Source organism: Coloeus monedula, assembly GCF_965178545.1.
Source record: "Coloeus monedula genome assembly, chromosome: 20".
NCBI classification, from domain to species: Eukaryota; Metazoa; Chordata; class Aves; order Passeriformes; family Corvidae; genus Coloeus; species Coloeus monedula.
The window spans coordinates 9,197,096-9,218,572 of record NC_138800.1 but is presented as its reverse complement, the minus strand read 5'-3'; the positions used below and the strand labels follow the sequence as shown (position 1 = coordinate 9,218,572).

Sequence of the window (21,477 nt, the reverse complement as noted above, 5' to 3'; positions counted from 1 at the left end):
TCATAACTGTTTTTTTTCCTTTGTTTCCTTATTTTTACCAGATTACCTAGAGTATGTTTACATAAAGTGTAGGGGTGTAGGAGCCAACCTGTGTGGTTCTGTTCCTGGAGTAGCTTGTGATTTTCCACTCTAAATTGTTTAGGAAAGCATTACCTACATTGAATGGAACTAATCCTCACATGACAACATCTCTGGCTACATTTACCCAGCTACGAAATAGGGATATTGAACTTTTTTTGGAATAATGGGCTTTAGTTGTCCCTGTGATGACACAGGTCTGACAAAGTTATTTTGTCTTTTTTTGTTGTTGTTGTTGATAGTTTTAAGTCAGTTTGTTTGCTTTCTGGCTACTTTGTAATTAAAAATGTGCTGCAATGTGGGTGGCAGTGGAGCTGCTGCAGGCCTGGCAATTGATGTGTCATGTCCATGGTTTTTATGTTAATTAAGAGGGAAATAGTGATACATTGTGATGTTTGGGATTGCATAAAGCTCAAATTAGTCTTTGTCTCCTTTACACACTGTTGAAATGTCCAATATATAAAATACTGTTATGAAACTTAATGGTCAGATTTTTAAAGCAATTCTATATTGGGGCTGATGATCTGGTGGTTGATCTGATGGTATAAACACCTGTAAAGTAGGAAGGGATCATTACCTGATTGGATTAGTGTGGATTAATTCATTAATGGTTGGCAAATCCCTCAGCCCTCCAGGAATCCAAAGCTTTGTTGATATAGTTTTTATTTCTTAAATACTGCTGACTTTTGTGTGGTTGATGGAAGGAAATCCAAAGGGCTTGCAGTCCTTAAGCCAAACAATTATCTCCAGGGAAGTATTTTTGCAAAATTCCATGATGGTTTTTGCTATAGTGGGAAGGGGATCTGGGAGCTGGCAGTAAAACAATGTCTGGAATTTCAGCTATAAAAATGAAATGCACAAACCCCTCCAGAGTGAAGGGAATGTCTTAAATAGTCACGGGCATAAAACGGTGCAGGGATGCGTAATTCCAGAGGAGTCATTGGTGGGAATCAAGTGGGAAAACAGGGATGAAAGTAAGGACCAGGGTTTGAGTAACAGTGGAGTTCCTGGAGCAGGGAAGGACGCAAGGGCTGAGTAACACCCAGGGGATTCCTGGAGCAAAGCGGAGAGAACCTTTTCTGGTTCTGCATCCTACTTGTAGTTACCGAAGTCCGTGTGAAGCCTTTTTGGCGTGCCTGTCGTGGGGGACCCAGGGGACACTCATCGCTCTCTACAGCTTCCTGGGGAGGGCGAGAGGAGGGGCAGACACGGATCTCTCTGCTGAGCAGTGACAGCACCCGAGGGAACGGCCTGAAGCTGTGTCAGGGGAGGTTTAGGCGGGAGAGCTGGGAAAGGTTCTTCCCCCAGAGGCTGCTGGGCACTGCCCAGGCTCCCCAGGGAATGGGCACGGCCCCGAGGCTGCCAGAGCTCCAGGAGCGTTCGGACAGCGCTGCCAGGGACGCCCAGCGGTGGGACGGTCGGGGTGTCGGTGCAGGGCGGGCGGTGGGACCGGGTGGGTCCCGGTGGGTCCCGTCCCGCCCGGGCTCCGCGGCGTTTCGGGGCTCGCCGGCGCCTCTGCGCTCCCTCCCGCCGGCCGCAGGGGGCGCCGCGGAGCCCCGGCCGCGCCCGCCGCCCCTTCCCTTCCGCCGCGGCGGGGCCGGCAGGGGGCGCTGGGCGCGGCCGGGCCGGGCCCGTTCCCGTTCCGGCGGGCGCAGGGAGCGGCAGCGGGAGCGGCCCGGGGCCGCCGCGGACATGCCCGAGCGCCGCCGCCTGCTCCAGCAATAGTCGTCGGCGGGCGGGCAGCGGCGGGTGGCCGCCGCGCGGAGCCGCCCCCCCTTCTCCCCATGGAGGGGCCGTACGCGCTCGGGGTGAGCGTGTTCTCCGACCAGGGCGGCAGGAAATACATGGAGGACGTGACCCACATCGTGGTGGAGCCCGAGCTACCGCCGGCCGGGGCGCACAAAGGCGGAGCGGCGCCCGCAGGCCCGAGCGGCGCCGAGCCCCCGGCCGAGAGCGGGCGGCGGCGGGGGGGGACCCCGCGGGCGGCCGAGGACGGGGCGCAGCCCCCCGGCACCGGCCCCGGGCGGCGGCCGCGCCGCTCCGTCGCCTTCTTCGCCGTTTGCGACGGGCACGGCGGGCGGGAGGCGGCCCAGTTCGCCCGGGAGAACCTGTGGGGCTTCATCAAGAAGCAGAAGGGCTTCTGCTCGGCGGAGCCGGCCGAGGTGTGCGCGGCCCTGCGCAAGGGCTTCATCGCCTGCCACCGCGCCATGTGGAAAAAGCTGCGTAAGTCCCAGCGCCCGCCGCGGACCCTCCGCGCCCTCCCGCGGGCTCCGCTCCCCCCCTGCCCGCCCGCGCTGCGCCGCTTCCCAGCCGCCTTTTCCTCCCCCTCTCCCGCACTATTGTGAGCGCCTCCCTCCCTCCATCGCTGCCGTCCCCGCGCCGGGAATCGCGGCGGAGCGCGGGAGGGGATCCCAGCCGTTGAGTCGAGTAATTCGGCAAAACAAGAAAAACTGGAGGGCACGCTGGGAGAAGAAAGATGTAAACACAGGGCGAGGGCACGCTGTTGTGTTACGTAGCTGGGAATGGTGCGATGGTAGGGCTGCAGTTTGTTTTCAGGGTGTTATTACACGTCGATCTCCAAAATCGATTCATTGGGGAGGTCTTCATCTTGTTGCCTTGGAGAATCGGACTGAATTTCCCCTTAGATTTCCCTTGCATCATGAGAAGAAAAAAAAAAAAAGTAATTTTAACAACCTGAAATGGGCCGGGAACGGGGTTTTTCCCTAACGGTGCTTCCAACTGTTTTTGTGAGTCCCGATGGAAGGATTGAAATGTGGCTGGTTTATAACTCGCTCACGTTGTGTGAGCATGGGGGAATACGCAGTGTCCCTGACAAAATAGAAAACACACTTAGTATCCTGAGGATGATTTTGATGTATAAATATATATCATCGTTATGTATTTGTGCCTGTATTAGTTGTTTAACTGCAGTAGCATAGAAGTTGTGGTCGTAAATAAGTAAGTGTTAAGGAGAGGAGCATGTCCAGACAAGTGACAGTCATCGTTCCTATAATCATCCTTCTCCCCGAGGTCTTGTGAGGCTGCAGTTTGAGTTTCTGAAAGGGTTTTTTTTCTTCGTAAGATGAAGGTTCTGACTTAGAGCGTGGTTGTTTATATAGAATGTGTAGAATGTGTGCGTATTGTTTAGGCATTTAGGCATTCAAAAACCTCAGAGAAAAAGCAAGAGCAGTGTACAGTGTGTGAGGAGAGGTGTGGAACACAGTAAAACTGGATCCAAAATAATGACAGTGACAGTTTGGCTTGGGAGGGAAACCTGAAAAGCAAGAATTGCACTCAGAGCACCTCGGGCTTTCAACGAAGTGATTCAGGAGGGTGGGGGGAAATTATACTTTCAAAACAGTTTCATTTTCCTTTTTCTTGAATAGCAAAATAGAGAAGTTGTGCAAATGTCAGATACTTGAGATAGAGGGGAAGGAACAGTGAGTTTGAGGGCGTACTGGTACTGAGCACAGAGGGAAGGGTGTGAATTTTAGAAGCCCCAGAACCTGACCACAGCCTTGGCAATGGGGTGTGGGACCTCCTGGGCTGCAGGGCTGGATGATAAGGAGCAAAATGTGTGAACAGGGGGTGATGGCATGGAGGGGGGAAGATAAGGAGTTCAGTTTTCTGGCTGCTGTGTCCCTGGTGTGGTATTTGTCACTGGAACTCTGTGTGAGCACCGAAGGCAGGGAGGAGAAGTGCCCGAGTGCAGGAAGCTCTGTTTAGTAATGAGTGTTTAGCAAACAGCACCGAGGTTGTGGAAGCAATTTCAATTGTTGTGAGAAACAACACAGCTCTGGCTGGGAGCCCTTGATGGCACTTCGAGGTGGGCTGTTTAGTAAACTCCAGAGCATGTTTGCTCCTCCTGATTCTTGCTGCACGTGCTTAATAGCCTGAGTTTTGTGGGACAAACCCATTATTATCTCTAGTTTATAACTTCATCCTGTGTTGCAGATTCCCAGCGTGAATTCTACTGACAGGCAATAATTTTCCGTATTACCATGTGTAAAGCAGCTCTTTAGCTGTGTATTGGTGACACTGTGGACATGAAATGGAGACTGGGTATGTTGGTATCTTGAAGTGTGTGGGAGAATGGTTTGGAATTTTGGGGTGGAGGACGGAGTCTTTATTGCTTGCAGTTGGCTGTTGGAAGGGAAGCTTGTACTCGATTACTCTCTAGGTTGTTGGAAGTTCTGGTGTCATCCCATCTATCCCCTGATAGACACAAACCACAGGGATCATGACAGTAGCAGAAAAAGCAGAAAAACTCCCCTTGACTACTGGTGATAATTTTTGGTATTCTATAGTAATAAAATTCTCTGAATTCTAAAGAGCTTCTAGAGTCAGAGTTCATTTTGGAGGCTACAGAATCAGTTGAGTTTATGAGTTCAAAGTTACAAAGCTGAGTGTGAAGGCCAGTGGTTTTCAAGTAGAGGGGAGAAAAATGTTTTAGAAAGATGTTCTGTTGATGCTCCTGATCCGTGGAGGACTTGGGTACATGGATTTGATTTTATTTAATACTTGAGCTCAGAAGAAAACCCAGCAGTTTTGACACTTTTGCTGGTTTCTGGTGAGACACAATCTCTAAAGAGAGAACTGAGCTGTATCTAATACTTATCTCTGAACAGGAGCAAGGCATGAACTACAGTCCCTGGATGACAGGCAGATAATTCCTGGTTTTGTTGAGCCTAAAATCTGAGGCTGCTGCATCATTTTTTCTCCCACAAGTGGGTGATTTCCTTCTCTCTGCTCCCCATCCGCATAACGACTGATTTGACTCTCTAATACATTTTATTGCTGTTCAGGGGTTGTTACACTGACAGAAACTCATTAGTTGCAGCTTGTTTTCTGTTAAGTGCATGGTTGAAGTCCTCATTACCACTTGGCTTCCTCCCTTGTTTGCTTTCCATTTGGAATGTGTTAGATTTAATATCCACAGTTAAAACTGCCAGACAAAGTACTTCCAATAAGCTGATTGAATGTTTGTGTTCTTGAAATAAAGCTGCTCCTAGGGAGAAAGTGTGTTTTAGTATTTAGAACACAAAGCTAGAACTGCTGGAACTTAAATGTTTAAATGATGCTGGATGTCTTGGTAGCTCATGCTGAGGAAATGCAGCTTTTGTCTTCATACTGCCTGTGAATTCTGCTTCTCCAAATTCTCCTTCTCCATCAGTTGTCTTCAGTGTCTTCTTCCCTCAGGCACCTGAACATCATTCAGTAGCACTATAACTTTAATTTCTCTTTTTTTTTTTGATTCCATTCAAAGCTTTAGAAGGTTAAAATACCTGTTTTCACAGAGGGTAAGGTGTAACTGTGTTTTTCTTTCCTTGTGTGTTTATTTGCTGTGTGTTTGTTGTGCCACAGGCACAAGTAGAGAAATCAGTGCTTTGGCAGCCCGAGTTAGGTATTTCCTGCAAACAGCTTGTGTCACAGTGGAATTTTTGTGTTGTGCTGTGTGAGCCTGACTTGTGAAGTGCAGGAGATAGAATGTGACAGGGAGATGAGGCTCCCTTTGGAGTTTGTCTGAAGACGTGAGTGGGTGCAGTGAAGAAGAAACATGAGGTTGCTGTTGACAGTTGGAATCAACTGATAACTGGGAGCTGAGCCTGGTTTTTGTGGGTGCTGAGGTGGGGAGGAGGATGGTGTGGCTGGGCTGGCTCAATGGAGGTGTTGATTCACCCAATTTGTGCAGTTTTGGGAGAAGATGAGTTTGAGTGTGTAGATAAAAAATAGGAAAGGCATGAAAGAGAAATTTGGATTGGATGTAAGCAGGGAGAGTAATTTAACAGTGAGTTCATAGAAGTGGTTTGAGGACAAAGCAGTTGAGAGAGATTTCCCTGACCATGTGTAGTTCACACCAGTGTAGGTATGTTATTACTCTGAATTCCAGGGATATCTCCTGTAGAACTTAAGGAGAGCATACTTGAGGTAGCCTGAATTATTCAGCTCTCCAAAGGGAAATGTGAATAAAACATTTGAGACATTATTCAGCCTAAAATGCTGTTGTTCAGCCTATGAAAGTAAAATAGCAGCTTTTCTCCCAGGGGAATCAGGAATGTCCACAAATCCTGACTGCCAATCAAATACCCAGGCAAATAACTGAATTTATGACATTTCTACTACTTCAGACAGGGAAGTGGAGAGTAAATCTCAATGAAACACTTGGTTGATCCTGTTTAGCCCCCAAAGAGCACGTCTTCCCCTGTGTTCTTCTAGTGATGCTTGGGATATCAAACCAGAGGAAACAGCTTTTTGAACCCTATCGTGGTGCTTTGATGCTTGTGTCAGTTTAAGCTGAGGCTTGGGAGGGATGTTAAGGGAGTGGGGGGACCTGGGGACACTGCTTGGCCTGGCTGTGGTTAAGCTCAGGCTGTGTTGTAACATCCCACAAGCCTCTGAAACACCCTTCAAGGCACTCCCAGTTCCACAGAACTAAACCCATGGTTTTTGTTTGTTCCTTGCCTCATTTCTCCTTGCAGCAGAGTGGCCCAAGACCATGACAGGCCTGCCCAGCACGTCGGGGACCACGGCCAGCGTGGTGATCATCCGCGGCTCCAAGATGTACGTGGCCCACGTGGGCGACTCGGGAGTGGTGCTGGGGGTCCAGGATGACCCCAAGGATGACTTTGTGAGAGCTGTGGAGGTGACACAGGACCACAAGCCAGAACTTCCCAAAGAAAGGGAGAGAATTGAAGGCCTTGGGGGCAGGTAAGTGTGTCTGCTTTCACTGAACTAAGCTTGAGCTTGTTTTGGGAGGGCACACGAGGAGCTGAATCTCAGCTGTTTCTCTTTTGTCCTCTTATTTTTTTGTTTTTAACAGCTTATTGGGGAATAAATTACAGGGATCCATTGTTAGACAGTTGTGGTTTTTGCTAGTGGTTTATAGTACACCCAGAATTTTAATTTCCTGGTGGATCATGCAGCTGAGGGGTGGTTACAATTCTAAATGTTCACCAACAACTTTTTGCAAGTGGAGATGGTAATTTTTGGCCTATATCCCTTTAAATTCTGAGGAACTGGCGGGTTGGGCAAATTACCTTTCCCCACAGGTAAAATGATACGAGGTCTGGAATATCCAGTTTGTCACAACACTATAATTTCTCAGGCGTTCTGCATTGTCCCTGAGATGACAATGGCAGCTGTTGAGTAGGCTTCTCAAAGCTTCTACTTAGGGAACATAAGAAAAATCCTGGATTTGAAACAAAACCCTGCCTTTGCTGTGTTTAAGGCCATGGTTTAGCACCTGTCTTTCCAGGGGCCATTCCTTCCCTGGTGGGAACTGGCAGATGTTGGAACATCTGAGCTTGGGTGGGTATGTGTTCCCTGGGAGTGAGGGGAAGCAGGCAGGGCTCTGTCAGGTGGCACAAATATTTGGAGACAGCCCCCAGGGCTTGGATCTGGGAGTTCTGCCTCCTCCTGGTGCTGCACCAGATGGATGGGCACGGTTTCCTCCTCGGAGCAGGGATCACTGAAGGTTTTCCTGTTGACATCATTCATCTGGGAACCCTGTCAGCCCATTAACCTTCAGATATTTGTGTCTGTGGCAGGTGGGAGTTGATCAGAGGCTGTTTTGCAGGAGAGATAACCTGCAGTTTTGCTGTAGGTTTCCAAGGTATTTCTTAGAGATTGGAGATCTCTGAAGGTTGAAAGAAAGCATTCCCCTGAAACTTAGTATCTACAGGAATGGTTAATTTTTAATTTTTTTTTTTTTTCCTTGGTGCTCCTCCTGATTTTTCCAGACTGGCTGTGAGGCACATGGTGGGAATGAGGTGGAACTGTGCAGCTGTGCTTGGGAATGTCTGGTCTTTCATGAGAGCAAACTGGGAACAGTTAATGGGAGAGCATGATGGAATCTTCCATTAAAATGATATTTTTCCCTGTAACGGTCTTAGTGTGGGATGAGGTTTTTTTTCCAATAGTGACTGAAGTGAGCTTTGTGTGGTCATTAGTTGTACAAGTGGATGAGATCAAGTTTTAGGATGTGGTGTTTGTGACTTTGCCATGCTCTGGATGGAGCTGAACATGCCCTTGTTGTTAATGCCTTTGAAGTGTCAGGAAGTGCATCTTGAATGGCTTCAGCATGAGGAATCTCGAGGCTGTTCCAGAGCTGCTCAGTTTCTAATTACCAGTGGCTGTTCCTTGGATGAAAGGAACTTTCATGTATCTATTTCCTAGTTTGGTTGGGACCAAGCTTTGCTAGTTCCTGGTTTCATTAGCTCTTATTCCTTGATGGTTCATGCTCCGTTCTTCTTTCTTCCCTGCCTGACACAGCTGCCCCAGTTATTTGCTCTGTAGCTGTTTTGACCCTCCAGTGCCATCTGGGAGAGCTAAACCAGTGCTCAGTGTCTCAGAGCAGGTGTTCACATGCAAATGCAGAGCTGTTCTCCCTATCTCCTGCTTCCTGCAGACACCAACTGGAGACAATTCCTCTTTTGTGCCTGCCTCCTGTTGGTGTTCCTTCCATTAAGCAAATCCTTTCAGGAGGCTGCTCCTTTCTTTTCTGTTGTTTCAACTATTCTGTGCTGCCCTGTACTGCCAAATTTTGGGAGATGGAGAAGACTGGAGCAGGAACTGTGTGATATTTAAGCCTGAGGTAGCTGGTGTTAACAGTCCTCATCTGAGGGAGGCAAATCCAGTTCTGCTCTCTCTGACAGATTAAAGACACTCTTGCATATGTTGTAACCAGCCAGAATTTCTTCCGGGTCTTCATTCCTTTGTTTTTTATTTTCCTGTGTCCTTCTCACTTTCCCCCTTGGCTTTATATGGAATTATTGAAGTGCTCTCGTGTGATTTGAAATACTTCATTGTGCTGTGGGCTTCCCTGAGGGTGCCATCTCTATTGCCTCCACGTTTGCACGTTTAACTGTTTTTGCCTCATTGATGCCAACTTCCTCATTCCTGTTGCTGTCTAACCTCTGCCTCTCTGGTGCTTTCAGTGTGATCAATAAGTCTGGTGTGAACCGCGTGGTGTGGAAGAGGCCGCGCCTGACCCACAACGGCCCCGTGCGCCGCAGCACCGTCATCGACCAGATCCCCTTCCTGGCTGTGGCCAGGGCCCTCGGTGAGTCCCCTGAGCTTCATTTATCCCCTGGCTTGCCAAAACAGGGAGTTTACAGGGGTTTCCTCACTTGCCTTCTGAAAGTCTGGGCTTTTTAAGTGTATTTTAAATACGATGATTTATTTTTTGAATAAAGCTGTAAAAGGTGGCGTTGGGGAGAGAAGAATGCGCCTTACGACTTGCAGGGTTTTCAGCCCCAGCCCTACAAAGGATGGGACTTAATTTTACCACCAAGTAATCAAAAATTACAGTCCCAAGAGAAAGAGACCAAGGTGCTCTCCCTCCTGGAGACAGGGCTTGTACGTTTTCATTTGTGTCAGAAATTCAGTTTTACTGGGTGGTGTATGAATTCCTTCAGTCTTTCTTTTGTGGAGAATTTTTTTGTAAAGACTTGGTGTAGAATGGGATGAAAGTCAAATCTGTTTAACTTTAACTTGCCTTTATGGGAGCACTAGAAATGAGAAACTGTCTTTGAGGAGCATCTCATTCCGAGGACATAAAGGGATATTGCAGTACTAGAAAACTTGAGATGAATGGTTTTTGGGAACTACTTCTTAAGTGAATTATTGGATGTATCTTACCCATGAATGTTAGTGTTTCTGGTAATTTTTCCCCTTAAATTTCATTGCAAAATGCCAATCTTTGGCTGTTCATTTTTTTTCTCTTTGTGCAGTGAAGAATCTTCTATGCAGATATACCCAGAATAGGTTTGATTTTATGGGATTGTGGTTTTTACCTGTAAGAGCTGTGCTGTGATGTAACTCCTTGCTGGCAGCTTGGCAGACCTGTGGCAGTGCTGTCAGTGCTCCTGGGTCAGCTGGCAGTGCCCATGGGGACAGGCTGTTCTGGGACCAGGGTCTGGATCATTCCAGAGCCTTGCTGTGTCTGATTTCACGGGCAGGAATAGCTGTGCCACAGGGATTTGTCCAGGATTAAGGAGAATTTTGCAGTGATAAAGAACACAGAAAAGACAGCTGCGTGTAAAGCAAAGAGTCATAGATGCCTGAAAATTTAAAAGTTTAATTTTATGGACATTCTCTCAGTATCTGAATGTCTTTTTGTGTCCTATTTTAGATAGGATAGAGTTTCTTTTGTGGTTAGGAAAACTTGAGAGTTTGAGTAAATCCTTTGGCGTTAATAGGTGAGTAGCAAACAAATCTTTGTCCCCTGAGCAGCATATCCTTGTTGTTCCCTCCTGCAGGACAGGAGAGGTGTTCCTCCTGGATTGCAAAAAGTGGACTCTTAATTTTGATGCATCTTTTGTTGCTGTGGTTGCAACTGGGAGCTAGGCAGGAGGGGAGGCTGGCCCCAGCACTGTGGAAAAGTTGCATTGGTCAAATATTCAGCCAGCAGAAAATCCTGGTGCAGAAGAAATCCTTCTGGCCAGATTAATTCTGTTGACATACCCTTTCCCGTTCTGATTGTCAGAAGTGTCCTTCTCCCCTAAAATAAGCATTTGTGCTATGCAGTGTTTGTATTTAAGTATTTAAATAATGCTTAATTTATTTATAGCCCCATAACAAGTCAGAAATATTTGGGCTTTGTGCTGTCTCTGTAAGGCATCTGTAAGCTGCTTTAATGTACATGGCAGGTTTCTGTGGCTTCCAATGAAACATTTTAAGCTGTAGCAGAGTTCTGTATTTTCACAGCTACTTCTGCTGATCTTTTCTGGGCAATGAGAACATCTGGGTTTTTTTATACTAATTTGCTTTGTAATAGATACTCATGAGTCTGTAGTGAGGGATCACCTGGCAGTGTTTGGGAGGTGTTTAAATGAATGAATGATGAAACCTGAGCCAGGAACCCGTTAGTTCAACCACTCCCTCCTGCAGGAACATGAACTCTGCTTTCCCTGGTTTTTCTGTAGGAATATAATAGACTCAGCCCTGTGTTTTAGGTGGAGCAGCCTCCACCATACAGGTGTGACTCTTCCTAAGAACAGGAATTTCCTGCTGCCCTCTAGGAGGAGTTCTGTGCCAGAACAGGGACTCCGTGTGGAGCTGCGGCAGGAATCTTTGACAGGGATAGGGAAGCTGTTTTCCAGAACAACTGTCTGGGTGCCAGCACTGTTTTGTGATGCTCTCTGAATGCACATACCATGAAATCCTGCAGAAGAGGCTATGGCTGACCTCAGATGATCTGAGGAAATCCCTGTATAAGTTTTTAGGTTTTTTTTTACATGCATTTAACTATTTTTTCTTTAATTACCAAACAGAGTAGACACAGCTGCCACTCAGTTTTTCCTTCCTGCTCCATTGTAGGCCCCACCATGAAGATCAATCACATGGAATTCTATAAGTTGTATTAAAGTACTGCACAGCAATTTCCAGCTTCTGTTGATAATTGCCTTTCTATTTTATCTCTATTAAACCAGACAAACTTGGGGTGCATTTGGGATTCTTTTCCTGTCCATAGGATGTCTTTCCTTAGCTTGTACAATTTTCTTCAGCCCTGAGACAAAATAGTGAGTATGCTGTGCCAAATGTAGAGTGTGTGCTGTGCTCTGGGGATCTCTGTGTTGCACACATCCTATGAAGGCACCTGTGGCTCTTTGTGGAGAAAAACTTTGATTTTAAAAGCTCTGGGATTAATCAAACTGAGGTTTTGTTTTGGACTGAGTTATAAAAGTAGTTTTCTTTCCTCTATTAAAACCAAAAGCTGTTTTTATATGCAAAACAGCATCACCAGAAACAAAAGACTTGATTTATGTGATTTCTGGACATGCTTTTGCTCTAAGAAAGCTTTGGGCTTAATCCAATCCAGCCCACTTGTGTGATGGGTGCTTTTGTTTGTAACTTCAATTACTTCCCTGGCAGCAGTTGACTTAGAAATAGGTTTGTTGTTGTATTTATAAGGTAACAGTAAGCAGATAAGAGAGACTGCAGAGTTTGATATATTCTTACAGGCAGCTGAATTAGTTTCCTGCTCCTTTAGTATCTGATTTCAAACATCTATTTCATTTTGTAAGATGTAGTGTAGATCTCTGTATGTTATTCTGGTTTGAGTCAGGACTAAGAAACAGGTTTTTCTGGAAGATATGGAAGGAACTACATTAATAATTTTTTTTTTGGAAAAGAAATGTGCAAACCTCACACTGAAAGAAATGCTCCCAGTGTGTAAGTTTTAAAAGAACAAGATTGTCAAGAGTTTTGTAAATGTTTGGGTTTTAATTGAGAACAAAAATAGTCTGGCTCCCAAATGGCAGCCTGAGAGCCTGGCATTCCAGCCCTGTAACACCAGCCTTTGGCACATCCCAGCTTCCCAGGCTGCCAGAGGGTCACTGCTCTGTCTGCTTGCTTTGGAACAGAATTAAAGACTTCAGAGCACTTTGAAATGCTCAGGGAAACGTGTTCTCTGCTTTCTGGCTGCTCTCCTCTGCCTTTTCCCTTCCCAGAGTTGTGACAGAGGCTGCCATGGAAAGCACCTCTCCAGGCTTGTGTTCCTGGGCTGCTGGGGACGCTGAGCTGTCCAGCTGGCCAGGGAGGGGACACAGCTGGCCACAGCTCCAGGAGGCTCTGGCTTAGGCTGGGGAAGCTCTGCCCTTCGGGGGGGGAAGAGGATGTCCCCCATCCTGTGAGATGGGTTGGCCTTGGGGGGCTCAGAGTGGACGGATCTGTGAGAGTCACTCTGTGCCTTCAGCAAGTTTATGACCCTCGGAGTCGGCCTTGTGGCCACTGTGATATTCCCAGTTATCCTTACAAGGAGCCCTCTTCCTCTTGGAGCAGATCCCCTGAAATCAGTGCCATGGTTGCTTGGCTGCCTCCTCGGGAAGGGCAGCAGATGGACATGATGACGTGTGTGTAGATGAACCCAAATGAATGAACATCAGGTTATTTTTATCACCCAGCACAGTATTTTTAATTAAAAACCGATTCACCTAATAACATGTTGTCATTTCTCCTACGTGAATATGAACAAAGTGGGAAATGGACGTGTAAAAATATTATGTACATTGGAAATTGATGCTGCTCCTGTTTATTTTACCTGCTGTGGCCGTGACAGAGCGATCGATGTGAGAAACTCTGAGTGCAGGAGGACTTTCCGTGGCAATTCACATCCAATAATTGCCGTGCCGGAGCTCAGCTCTCGTGTTACAGTATTTATTTTGATCTCGCTGCCAGCTGGCTTTGTTGGGAGCCTGTGGCAGCCGAGTGCACCTCTGTAGGAGCAGGCTTGGCTTTTAATTAGCTCTCATTAGCAGCATGTGCTTGCGGGGCTGCTGCTGCTGCAGCCGGGGAGAATCGGGGCTTTAATGAGGATGGGCCGGCCCTGCTGGCTGCGGTGGAGTGGGGTAATTGAGTTGAAGTATTCCCTTTCCTGATTCTGGAAAAGTCTTTTCAACTGGTTGATAGCTTAAGGCAAAGCTAATGGAGGCAAGGAGGAAGACAAAAAGCTTATTTATTGTCTTTAAAAGGGTGCTGATGGATGTGGAAGAAGCTTCAGGCTTTGTCCAGCAAAGGAAGAGCCTGACAAAACCTTACTCTTGAGTTTGAGTTGTTGAGCTTCTGTTTGCTGCTCAACTCTGACATTTTAATTAATTTCTGCTTTTAAAGCTGTGTGTTCTGCACAGAAAAATGTAGTCAGTGCTTGCAAGCAATAATAATAATAATGTTACTTTTTGTTGCTTATCACTATAGGAAGCTGTTTGTGAACATGGAAATAAATAAAAAGGAATTGTTAGGGGAAATAATTACCATTCTTGATTTGAAGGCCTAGCCTTAGAAAAGGTTTTTAATTTTTCAAGTATACTTGATAAATAGAATTGAAATAAATTGATGTGGAAATGCATTTTTCTGCTGGAGTGGTTTTTACTTGAGGATGGTTTGGAGGGAGCTCTTGAACCAGCGGATGATTTGACTCAGATGTGTTGTTCAGCTTTGTTTCTGGTGAGGTGACCCCAAACTCATTCACACAGTGAGAGATTTAAAAATAGAAATGTTCCCTGCATGAGGCCGTCCTAGGGAGAGGCTTGAGCTCTGATTTTCTGCCTTCCTGCTGGAGCTCAGGCAGTGCCCGTGTTCCTGTGGCTTCTCTCCAGCTCCCAAACTTGGCACATGGTGTTCAGCTGCAGAGAGCCCTGTGTGGCTTTGCAAGTGATGCTCGTGCTGTGGGAGGAAAAGGAATGGCAAAGGGAATTTAACAGGGAAAAGGCTTCGGTCTCCTCCTCTGCTTTTTCCTTTGTCCCTTCCCTGTGGCACCTGCACACAAAAATATTTGCACATTTGGTGTGGGATCAACAAATCAAGGTTTTACTTTGGTTTAAGGAGAACTTGATTAATTCAAATAGGTTTTAGTTTGGACAGCAACTGAGATTTCACCATTTTTCTAGGTATTAATCTGTTCCATTTCTCCTTTTCCCACAAATACTTGTTTTAAGAGAGTAGAAGACCTCTGAATACAGCTTGGTTTAAGTTAAATGTGATTAGAAGGTGGCAGCAGCTGAGCCGTGACTGGGCTGGAATATCTTTGTGTTCCTGCTGATGACTCAAGGCTGGTGGGGATGGTTTTCCTGGGAACATTTTTCTCTATTTTCCAAGAGTGAGATGTCTCATGTGTTATGTAACAATTCCAACCCATTTTCTGCTTTGCCAGGTGATCTTTGGAGCTATGACTTCTACAGTGGGGAATTTGTTGTGTCCCCTGAGCCCGACACCAGCGTGCACACCATCGACCCCCAGAAGCACAAGTACATCATCCTTGGCAGTGATGGGCTCTGGAACATGATCCCACCTCAGGATGCCATCTCCATGTGCCAGGATCATGAGGAGAAGAAGTATTTCATGGTGAGAGCAGTGGCCAGGAGTCAGTGCAGAAATTTCATACTTGTTACCTCTAAAAATTGCTCAGTCTGGTAGGGATGAAAAGTACCCCACAGAGTTGGTGGGGTTTAGGCATAGTGACGGTTTTGCCACATGATAAAAGTTGTTACAATGTGGTTGATGTTAAATACCAGGGATCTTAAGGTATTTGCTTTTTGTTTTGGGGAAATTTGACTAGCAGGGTGTTGTCTATGAGTAATAAAGGAGAGAATGAGTTTCTTCTCTAAGGAAGTTACTCAAAATGCTGTCTGAATATTAAATTTATTTTACATTATTACATTAAGGTGCACGTTATAATGCAGACAGTTGTTTAGACTGAATTAAATTATTCTCTGATTTATTTTACAAAACACTTGACAATTCATATGGAGCATCAGAGCGTAAACACTCTGCAAACCCCGTGAGGGACTTCGGAAAGACTGTAGGTTGTGTTCCAACCTATTACAAGCTACTGATGAGTTACAAACTATTTACACCGTTTAAAGCACTGTATATATGTGGATTATACCACAAACCAATTTAAAGCTGTATTTTGTTACGAAGGAAGATGTGTTTTGATTCGGATTTCTGAATGGAGGCACTTTGGGGCGTGGTTTATAGGAATGTGTGTGTCTGTGTGGCATGAAGTGCCTCGCGGCTGTGTAGTTGGTTGGTTGCCCTGTGTGTTGGTTGGTTGCCCTCTGTGACCCCCCCCGTGTCCCGGGGCAGGTGCTGGTGGCTCCGTGTGACCCCTGTGTCCCCGTGTCCCCAGGGCGAGGCGCGGCAGTCCTGTGCGCGGATGCTGGTGGGGCGGGCGCTGGGCCGCTGGAGGCAGCGGATGCTGCGGGCGGACAACACGAGCGCCATCGTCATCTGCATCGCCCCCCTGCGTGAGCGCGGCCGCTGGGACGGCGACGAGGAGCTGGTGCTCAACCTGGCCGAGGGGCCCAGCTACAGCAGCCCCGATGCCAGCAGCCTCACCCCCTCCCGCTGCTGCACGCCCCCGCTCAAGGTAAGGGCTCTCTGTGGTCCCTGTCTGCCTTCCCCCAGCTCCCTGGAGCAATCAGAGCGTTGCCAGAGATGAAGCAATACTTGTAGAAACTTCCCTGACCTGTCAGTTTACATCACCTTTTAATGTTGCTTTGTTTTAATTTTGAATGTTTACTGTGTATGTCTAGATAATCTATTGCTGAGGTTCGATCAGTTGGCTAAAACATGGTGTTGCCATTCGATGACCCTTGTGGGTCTCCTCCAGCTCTGGATATTCTGTGAAAGCTACAGTTGTAATCCAGGAATTTAACATATCCTCAGTAGTTCCACGTGCAAAGGTTTGGAGGAATGGACCAACTTTTAACAATGTTTCTTAAAAGACATTAACACTCGGCCTTTAATGTTCGAATGTATGAATTTTCAGAATTGCCGATGGTTGTTTATTGGTAGTTGTTGATCTGTGCTCCCTCCCTGATGTGGGAGAAATTAGTACTGTAACTTCACAAACCTTGAAATGTATTGTTTCTTACAAGTAAGTTTTCCAAGATCCTCCCCAAAATCCAAGGCAGCCTTTTGAGAGAGAGAGGAACCAGAGTCGGGACCAGAGGTTTAGAAGAGCAAGAACCCAACACATCCCCTTAATTTTTAGGCTGAGCTGCAGTTTTTCATTCTGTCTTGCTTGTGTAGCTTGCCCAGCCCAGGGATTGCAGATTGTGAATGTGTTCCTGACAGGGGGTGCTTTGATTTGGGTTTGTTTGGTTGTGGTTGGGCTTTTATTTTATTTTTTAAGGTTAATTTGTTCCAACACATGTTGCTGTAAAAGAACATTTTCTTCCTGTTCTGGGAGATCTCGTTATCATCCTTTGGTTGATTTGATGTTCTTTGTTGGAGGAAGAGACATCATAACATAAGGTCTTTCTGGAGTTTGAGCCATTAACATAAAGCAGAGCTCTTCAGAGGGTTTTTGTTTTGTTGTTTTGTGGCTTTTTCCCCCCCTCTAAGAACTGGAGTGTAGTTATGAGTGGCTGTTTGTTTCAGTAATTACCAGCTGCTCCTGATTTAAGTTACTGTCCTTTGATGTTCTGCAGTATCTTCAGATACTTGTCCTTTGGGCAAAGGAAAAGAAAGCAGAAATTAGAAAGGGAGTTTTGAACATTCCCTTGGGAGAAACAAGCTGCTAATAAAATGGCAAGCTTCAACTTTGTCTCCTCCCCTTTCATCTAGTGGAGTAAAAGCCATGAAAAAAGCTTTAAACCTAGCAAAATCTTGAAGAAAAAAATTAAATTGTAAATGCTCCTAAAATTTTCAGTCACAGTTTCTGTGAAGGAAGCAGGGATGGCCTTGATTCCTGACAGCTGCTACCTGCCAAAACAATTAATTTGGAAAGAGTTGGAGACCAAAGTTTCTTAATTAAACAAAAGTATTTCTTAATTGCTTATCCTTCTGGCAGCAATTACTAATACCAAATTAATTCCAGTATTCCTGAGGCCAGTGAGAAAGATTGATTGGATTGTTGAGAAATTAAATTGGTGATTTGTGGGTTATTTTTCCTGTTTTGCTACATCACTCTCCAGCAGTCCATCCTCTGCCTTTCCTTGGCTTCCCAAAGCCTTGTTCAGTCTCAGCTGTTTGCACCAGCAGGAGATGTTGGAGAAAAGAGCCACAACATTAAATGTCTTGCACAATAAAAAACATAAAACTGAGTTTTATGTGACACAATGTCAAAAATTACATTGAGCAGCTGAGGCAGCGTTGCCAGAGCTGCTCTGCGTGTGTGATCTGGTGTCCTTCTGGGTTCTGCAGGAACTGAGATGAAGAGTAGCCTTTAAAATACCATTCTTAAAGGTCTTCCCTCTTGTGTTGCTAAATGTAGTAAAGGAATATTATCTAAATGGTTTTGTCTACACATGTGGAGCAACAGAGGAGTAGAGAGGAGTAGAAAACCAGTGTGGATGCTGGGAACAATCCCAATTATCTTTTCTTTTGGAGTGCATTTTATTAAACCTGGAGTTGTTCTGGGCTGTGACTTCAGAAGTGTCTGTTTATTCACCTGAGGTGTTGCTCTGACTGGTTCAGCTGTCTGCATTTCAGTTTCCAGCACATGATTTTCTTAAAATAATAGCTGCCATTTGCCTTCCACTGAGGGTGTGTAGTGTGGCCTTGAAATTTACTTTTGAAGGGCTCACTGGGTAACCAGGGATTTCTTCACAATTAAATCTTTAATAAGGTCAGAATTCCTATCTTCAGAGCACTGCATCAACACTAATTTTCATAATCCCCCCGTGGATAGTGAGAGCAAGTATTGTCCCCGTTTTCCTGTTGGTAAAACTGAGAATGAGGCAAAAACACTTCTCAGAGGCTGCAGAAGAGATGAGGGTCAGAGTTGAGGAAGTGCCTGGTTCTCAGGACATCTCTGTGACTCTGCTTCCCGGGGAGTGGCTGTGAGGGATGGAGCTGGAGGAATCCCTAGGCAATAAGAAGTGTAACTTTGCATAGTGAACAGGAACTGTTTTTAGATGGCTGTGTCTGACATTGCCCCTCTCTGTGGGCAGCGGGGAGAGCTGTGAGGAGGAGTTTGTCCAGCCCCTGCTAACCTGGTTGTGCAGAAACTGAGAGTGCTGAACGTAACAAAGGTCAGGAGCCTGTTCCTGTTGTTTGCCCTGATGGTGCTTGGCCAGGGACCATGCAGAAATCAGAGGGCAGTGCAGTGCCTCTGTCGGTGTCTGATGGAGGGGAGTCCTGTCTGAGGCTTGGAAATGCTGCTGCTGAAAATTGCAGAGATTACAGGCACTGCTTCTTTCCTGAATTCCCAGCAGCTGCCTGCAGATCTGTGTTCTACAGCTGCAGTTCACCTCTCCCTCCACCTCTCAACAGGGAGAGGAATGAGTCTGCTTTGGAGTAGGATTCTTCTGCCTTTGATAAGGTTTAGGGAAATTCTAAAAGTGTCGCACTTCTAAACACTGTCTCCACCCTCAAAGGATAAAGTCTGTCCCAAGGCCAGGTGGGACGGGGCTTGGAGCAAGCTGGGATAGCAGAAGGTGTCCCTGCTCATGACAGAGTTTGGAACTAAGAGATCTTTAAGGTCCCTTCCCAAATCATTCTGTGAGTCTATGATTGTATTTATGCCTAAATATTTTGTTTCTTTTCCCTCAGCTTTTAGAAGATGACCCCTGGCCACGACTGAACGCTGCTGAGCCCATTCCTCCCCTCCTGCACAGCAACATGCTCTCAGAACAATACCTGGAGCTGCCAAACGAGATTGCCAAAAGCAATTTACCTTCCTCAGGAGGAACCCCGAAGGATTCAGGCCCCCAGGAGGAGAAGTGCAGCAAAGCCCTGGCTTTGAGGCTACAGGAATCCTACAGCAATGGTTTGTCAGTCAGCCTCTCCCCTTCCAACTCGGCCAATTCAGGCACGGACCAAAAAGGCTTCAAGGTGTCCCCTAACGGCCAAACAAAGGCGCAGGACGCGGAGAGGACGCCGCCGGCCAACTTTAAGCGGACATTGGAGGAATCCAACTCGGGCCCGGCGGTGAAGAAGCCGCGGCGGGGGCTGGGCCGGGGCCCGGGCGAGGGCGCGGCCGCCACCCCGCAGCGCAGGACGCCGTCCAAGCTGGCGATGCGGCGCAGCCTCCGCGGGCAGAAGAAGCTCGGCAGCTCCCTGTTCCACCCGCCCAGGAAAGCCGTGTGTGTCTGCTGAGCCTGCTGGCAGCGGCCTCGCCATCCCGGCCCAGCTTGCAAGTGGGTGCACAAGTTTGAAGCTCTTCCCGTTGATCTTTTTTTAAAGTAGGAACATTTTTTGGTATCCGACAGCTTTATCCCAGCCTTGTGCTTGCTTGTATTATAACTGTGAATTTTGTAGATGTGTAGGGTATAAGTCACTGTAAAATGTGTGTAAATTTGTATTCCTTCATATAAATGTAGTCTCTTTTCTTCCTTGTATAATTGTTACGGCGGGGCTAAGCCTTGTTTTAAAAAAACAAAAACAAAAAGTAAAATAATCCTTTTTGTTAATTTACTAAAGTCATCAATTTGTATACACTTCTTGTGAGGAGAATTTCACAACTTTTTAACTAAAGTAAATTATTAAACAGAATGGAAGATATGTATTTTCGTAGTCTGATACGTTCCACCTAAAGTGTGTCTTTTAGAGAATACACTAGGTCTATATTTTGGTTTTAAATTTTAGATTTCTCTACTCAGAAATGAAATGTATGTGGAAGCAGAGATTTGAGTCTTGCTTTACACACATCAGTGTCGATTTTATGTTAATTAAAATACTATGCAGTATCTTATTTAGTTGTATTTTTTGTAACAATAATCGTCAAAAGTATTTAGCAAAAAAAGTGTGTTTTAAAGACTCCAACTCCCCAGAGCATCCGACAAAGCCATTCCCATCCCCTGTTCCAAACGATGGCATCTTATCCAGGCATAACCGCCCTTCTGAGATGTGTTTTCTGCTATTCCAATACCAATGGTGCTGCTAATACCTTTCAACACAAGTTCTTAAATTATTTTATGACTATTTTCATTGACTATGTGGACCATGTGTATGTTCACCTCAATAAAACACATGAAAATTTTATGGGGATGCTTTTTATTTTTTAATTTTTATTTCAAGCTTAAGGTCTGTTATTTATTCGGCAGTGAAATATGAATTTATTATTACAAAAAAAATCATATTTATCTGGTATTCATTAAAAATCTGAATACTCTCCCCTTTCTTACTGAGGCTTAGGAAACAAGACATCCCACTTAGATTTATCACAGAGCTGATCTTGGCACTTTATCCTGAATGTTTAACTGTAGCAGTATATTAACTTTTAAAATTTTATTTTGGTGGGAAAGCAAAAGGCCAGTACTTTATTCCAGTGGCCAGGATGGTTATTTATAGAACCCAGTTCTTTACTGCTGGAACAATAAAACACGGGTTAGAACCAGGCCTGCTATCTATACGTGTTACCATGGTTACAGAAATCCCAGGGGATTTTATTCCTGAAAATACTCTCTTTCATCCATGCTGAGAACACAGCGCTGCCTTAGGAGATGAAAGTAACAGCCTGTCCAAATTGCATCCTGCAAGAATTTATTTCTGTGTATGTGGGAAGTAACTTCAGTTAATAAAGTTTTGCTGTGATGTTGAAATTCTACCCCAGATGGGGAGGAAAGGCTACAGCGGCCACAACTGTGTGTGGCAACTACCTGGCAACAACCTTTGCAACGAACTAAGGTAATAATTATCTATTTGCAATTAATTTGCACTGAACCTTCTAAAGGTGAGTGTAACACCTTGATTAGATGACTGTACTATTGCTTATAAGGGAAATATGCGAAAGAAAAAAGATTTGTAGTCAATTTCTCAGGTTTTTTGCTCTACACAGAAGCAAAATTTAAATGTTCATAGAGCTCTGCTGCACTCAGAAATGGACCTCATTATCTGAAGTTTCCTCAAGCAGTTCTAAACTTGGGCTTCTCCAACTTTTGGCTTTTTTTACAATTAATAAATTATCCCAACCTTACAATTTTTGCTGGGAAAGCTGCTGGATGATGGTCA

At 45.7% G+C, this 21,477-nt stretch overlaps 1 protein-coding gene across 2 annotated transcripts; it reads left to right on the top strand.

Annotated features, from left to right (window-relative positions):
- The first annotated feature begins 1,728 nt into the window (after window positions 1-1,728).
- Window positions 1,729-20,488, top strand: PPM1D (protein phosphatase, Mg2+/Mn2+ dependent 1D). Of its 2 annotated transcripts, none has more exons than XM_082294381.1 (6): window positions 1,729-2,301; window positions 6,561-6,786; window positions 9,015-9,139; window positions 14,729-14,919; window positions 15,707-15,946; window positions 19,078-20,488. In XM_082294381.1, the coding sequence occupies exons 1-6, from the start codon at window positions 1,863-1,865 to the stop codon at window positions 19,621-19,623; spliced, it is 1,767 nt and encodes a 588-aa protein (XP_082150507.1). In that variant the 5' UTR covers window positions 1,729-1,862; the 3' UTR covers window positions 19,624-20,488. The 2 variants fall into 2 exon arrangements, with proteins under 2 accessions (XP_082150507.1, XP_082150506.1); XM_082294380.1 differs by having other exon boundaries at window positions 6,558-6,786.
- Window positions 20,489-21,477: the final 989 nt, after the last annotated feature.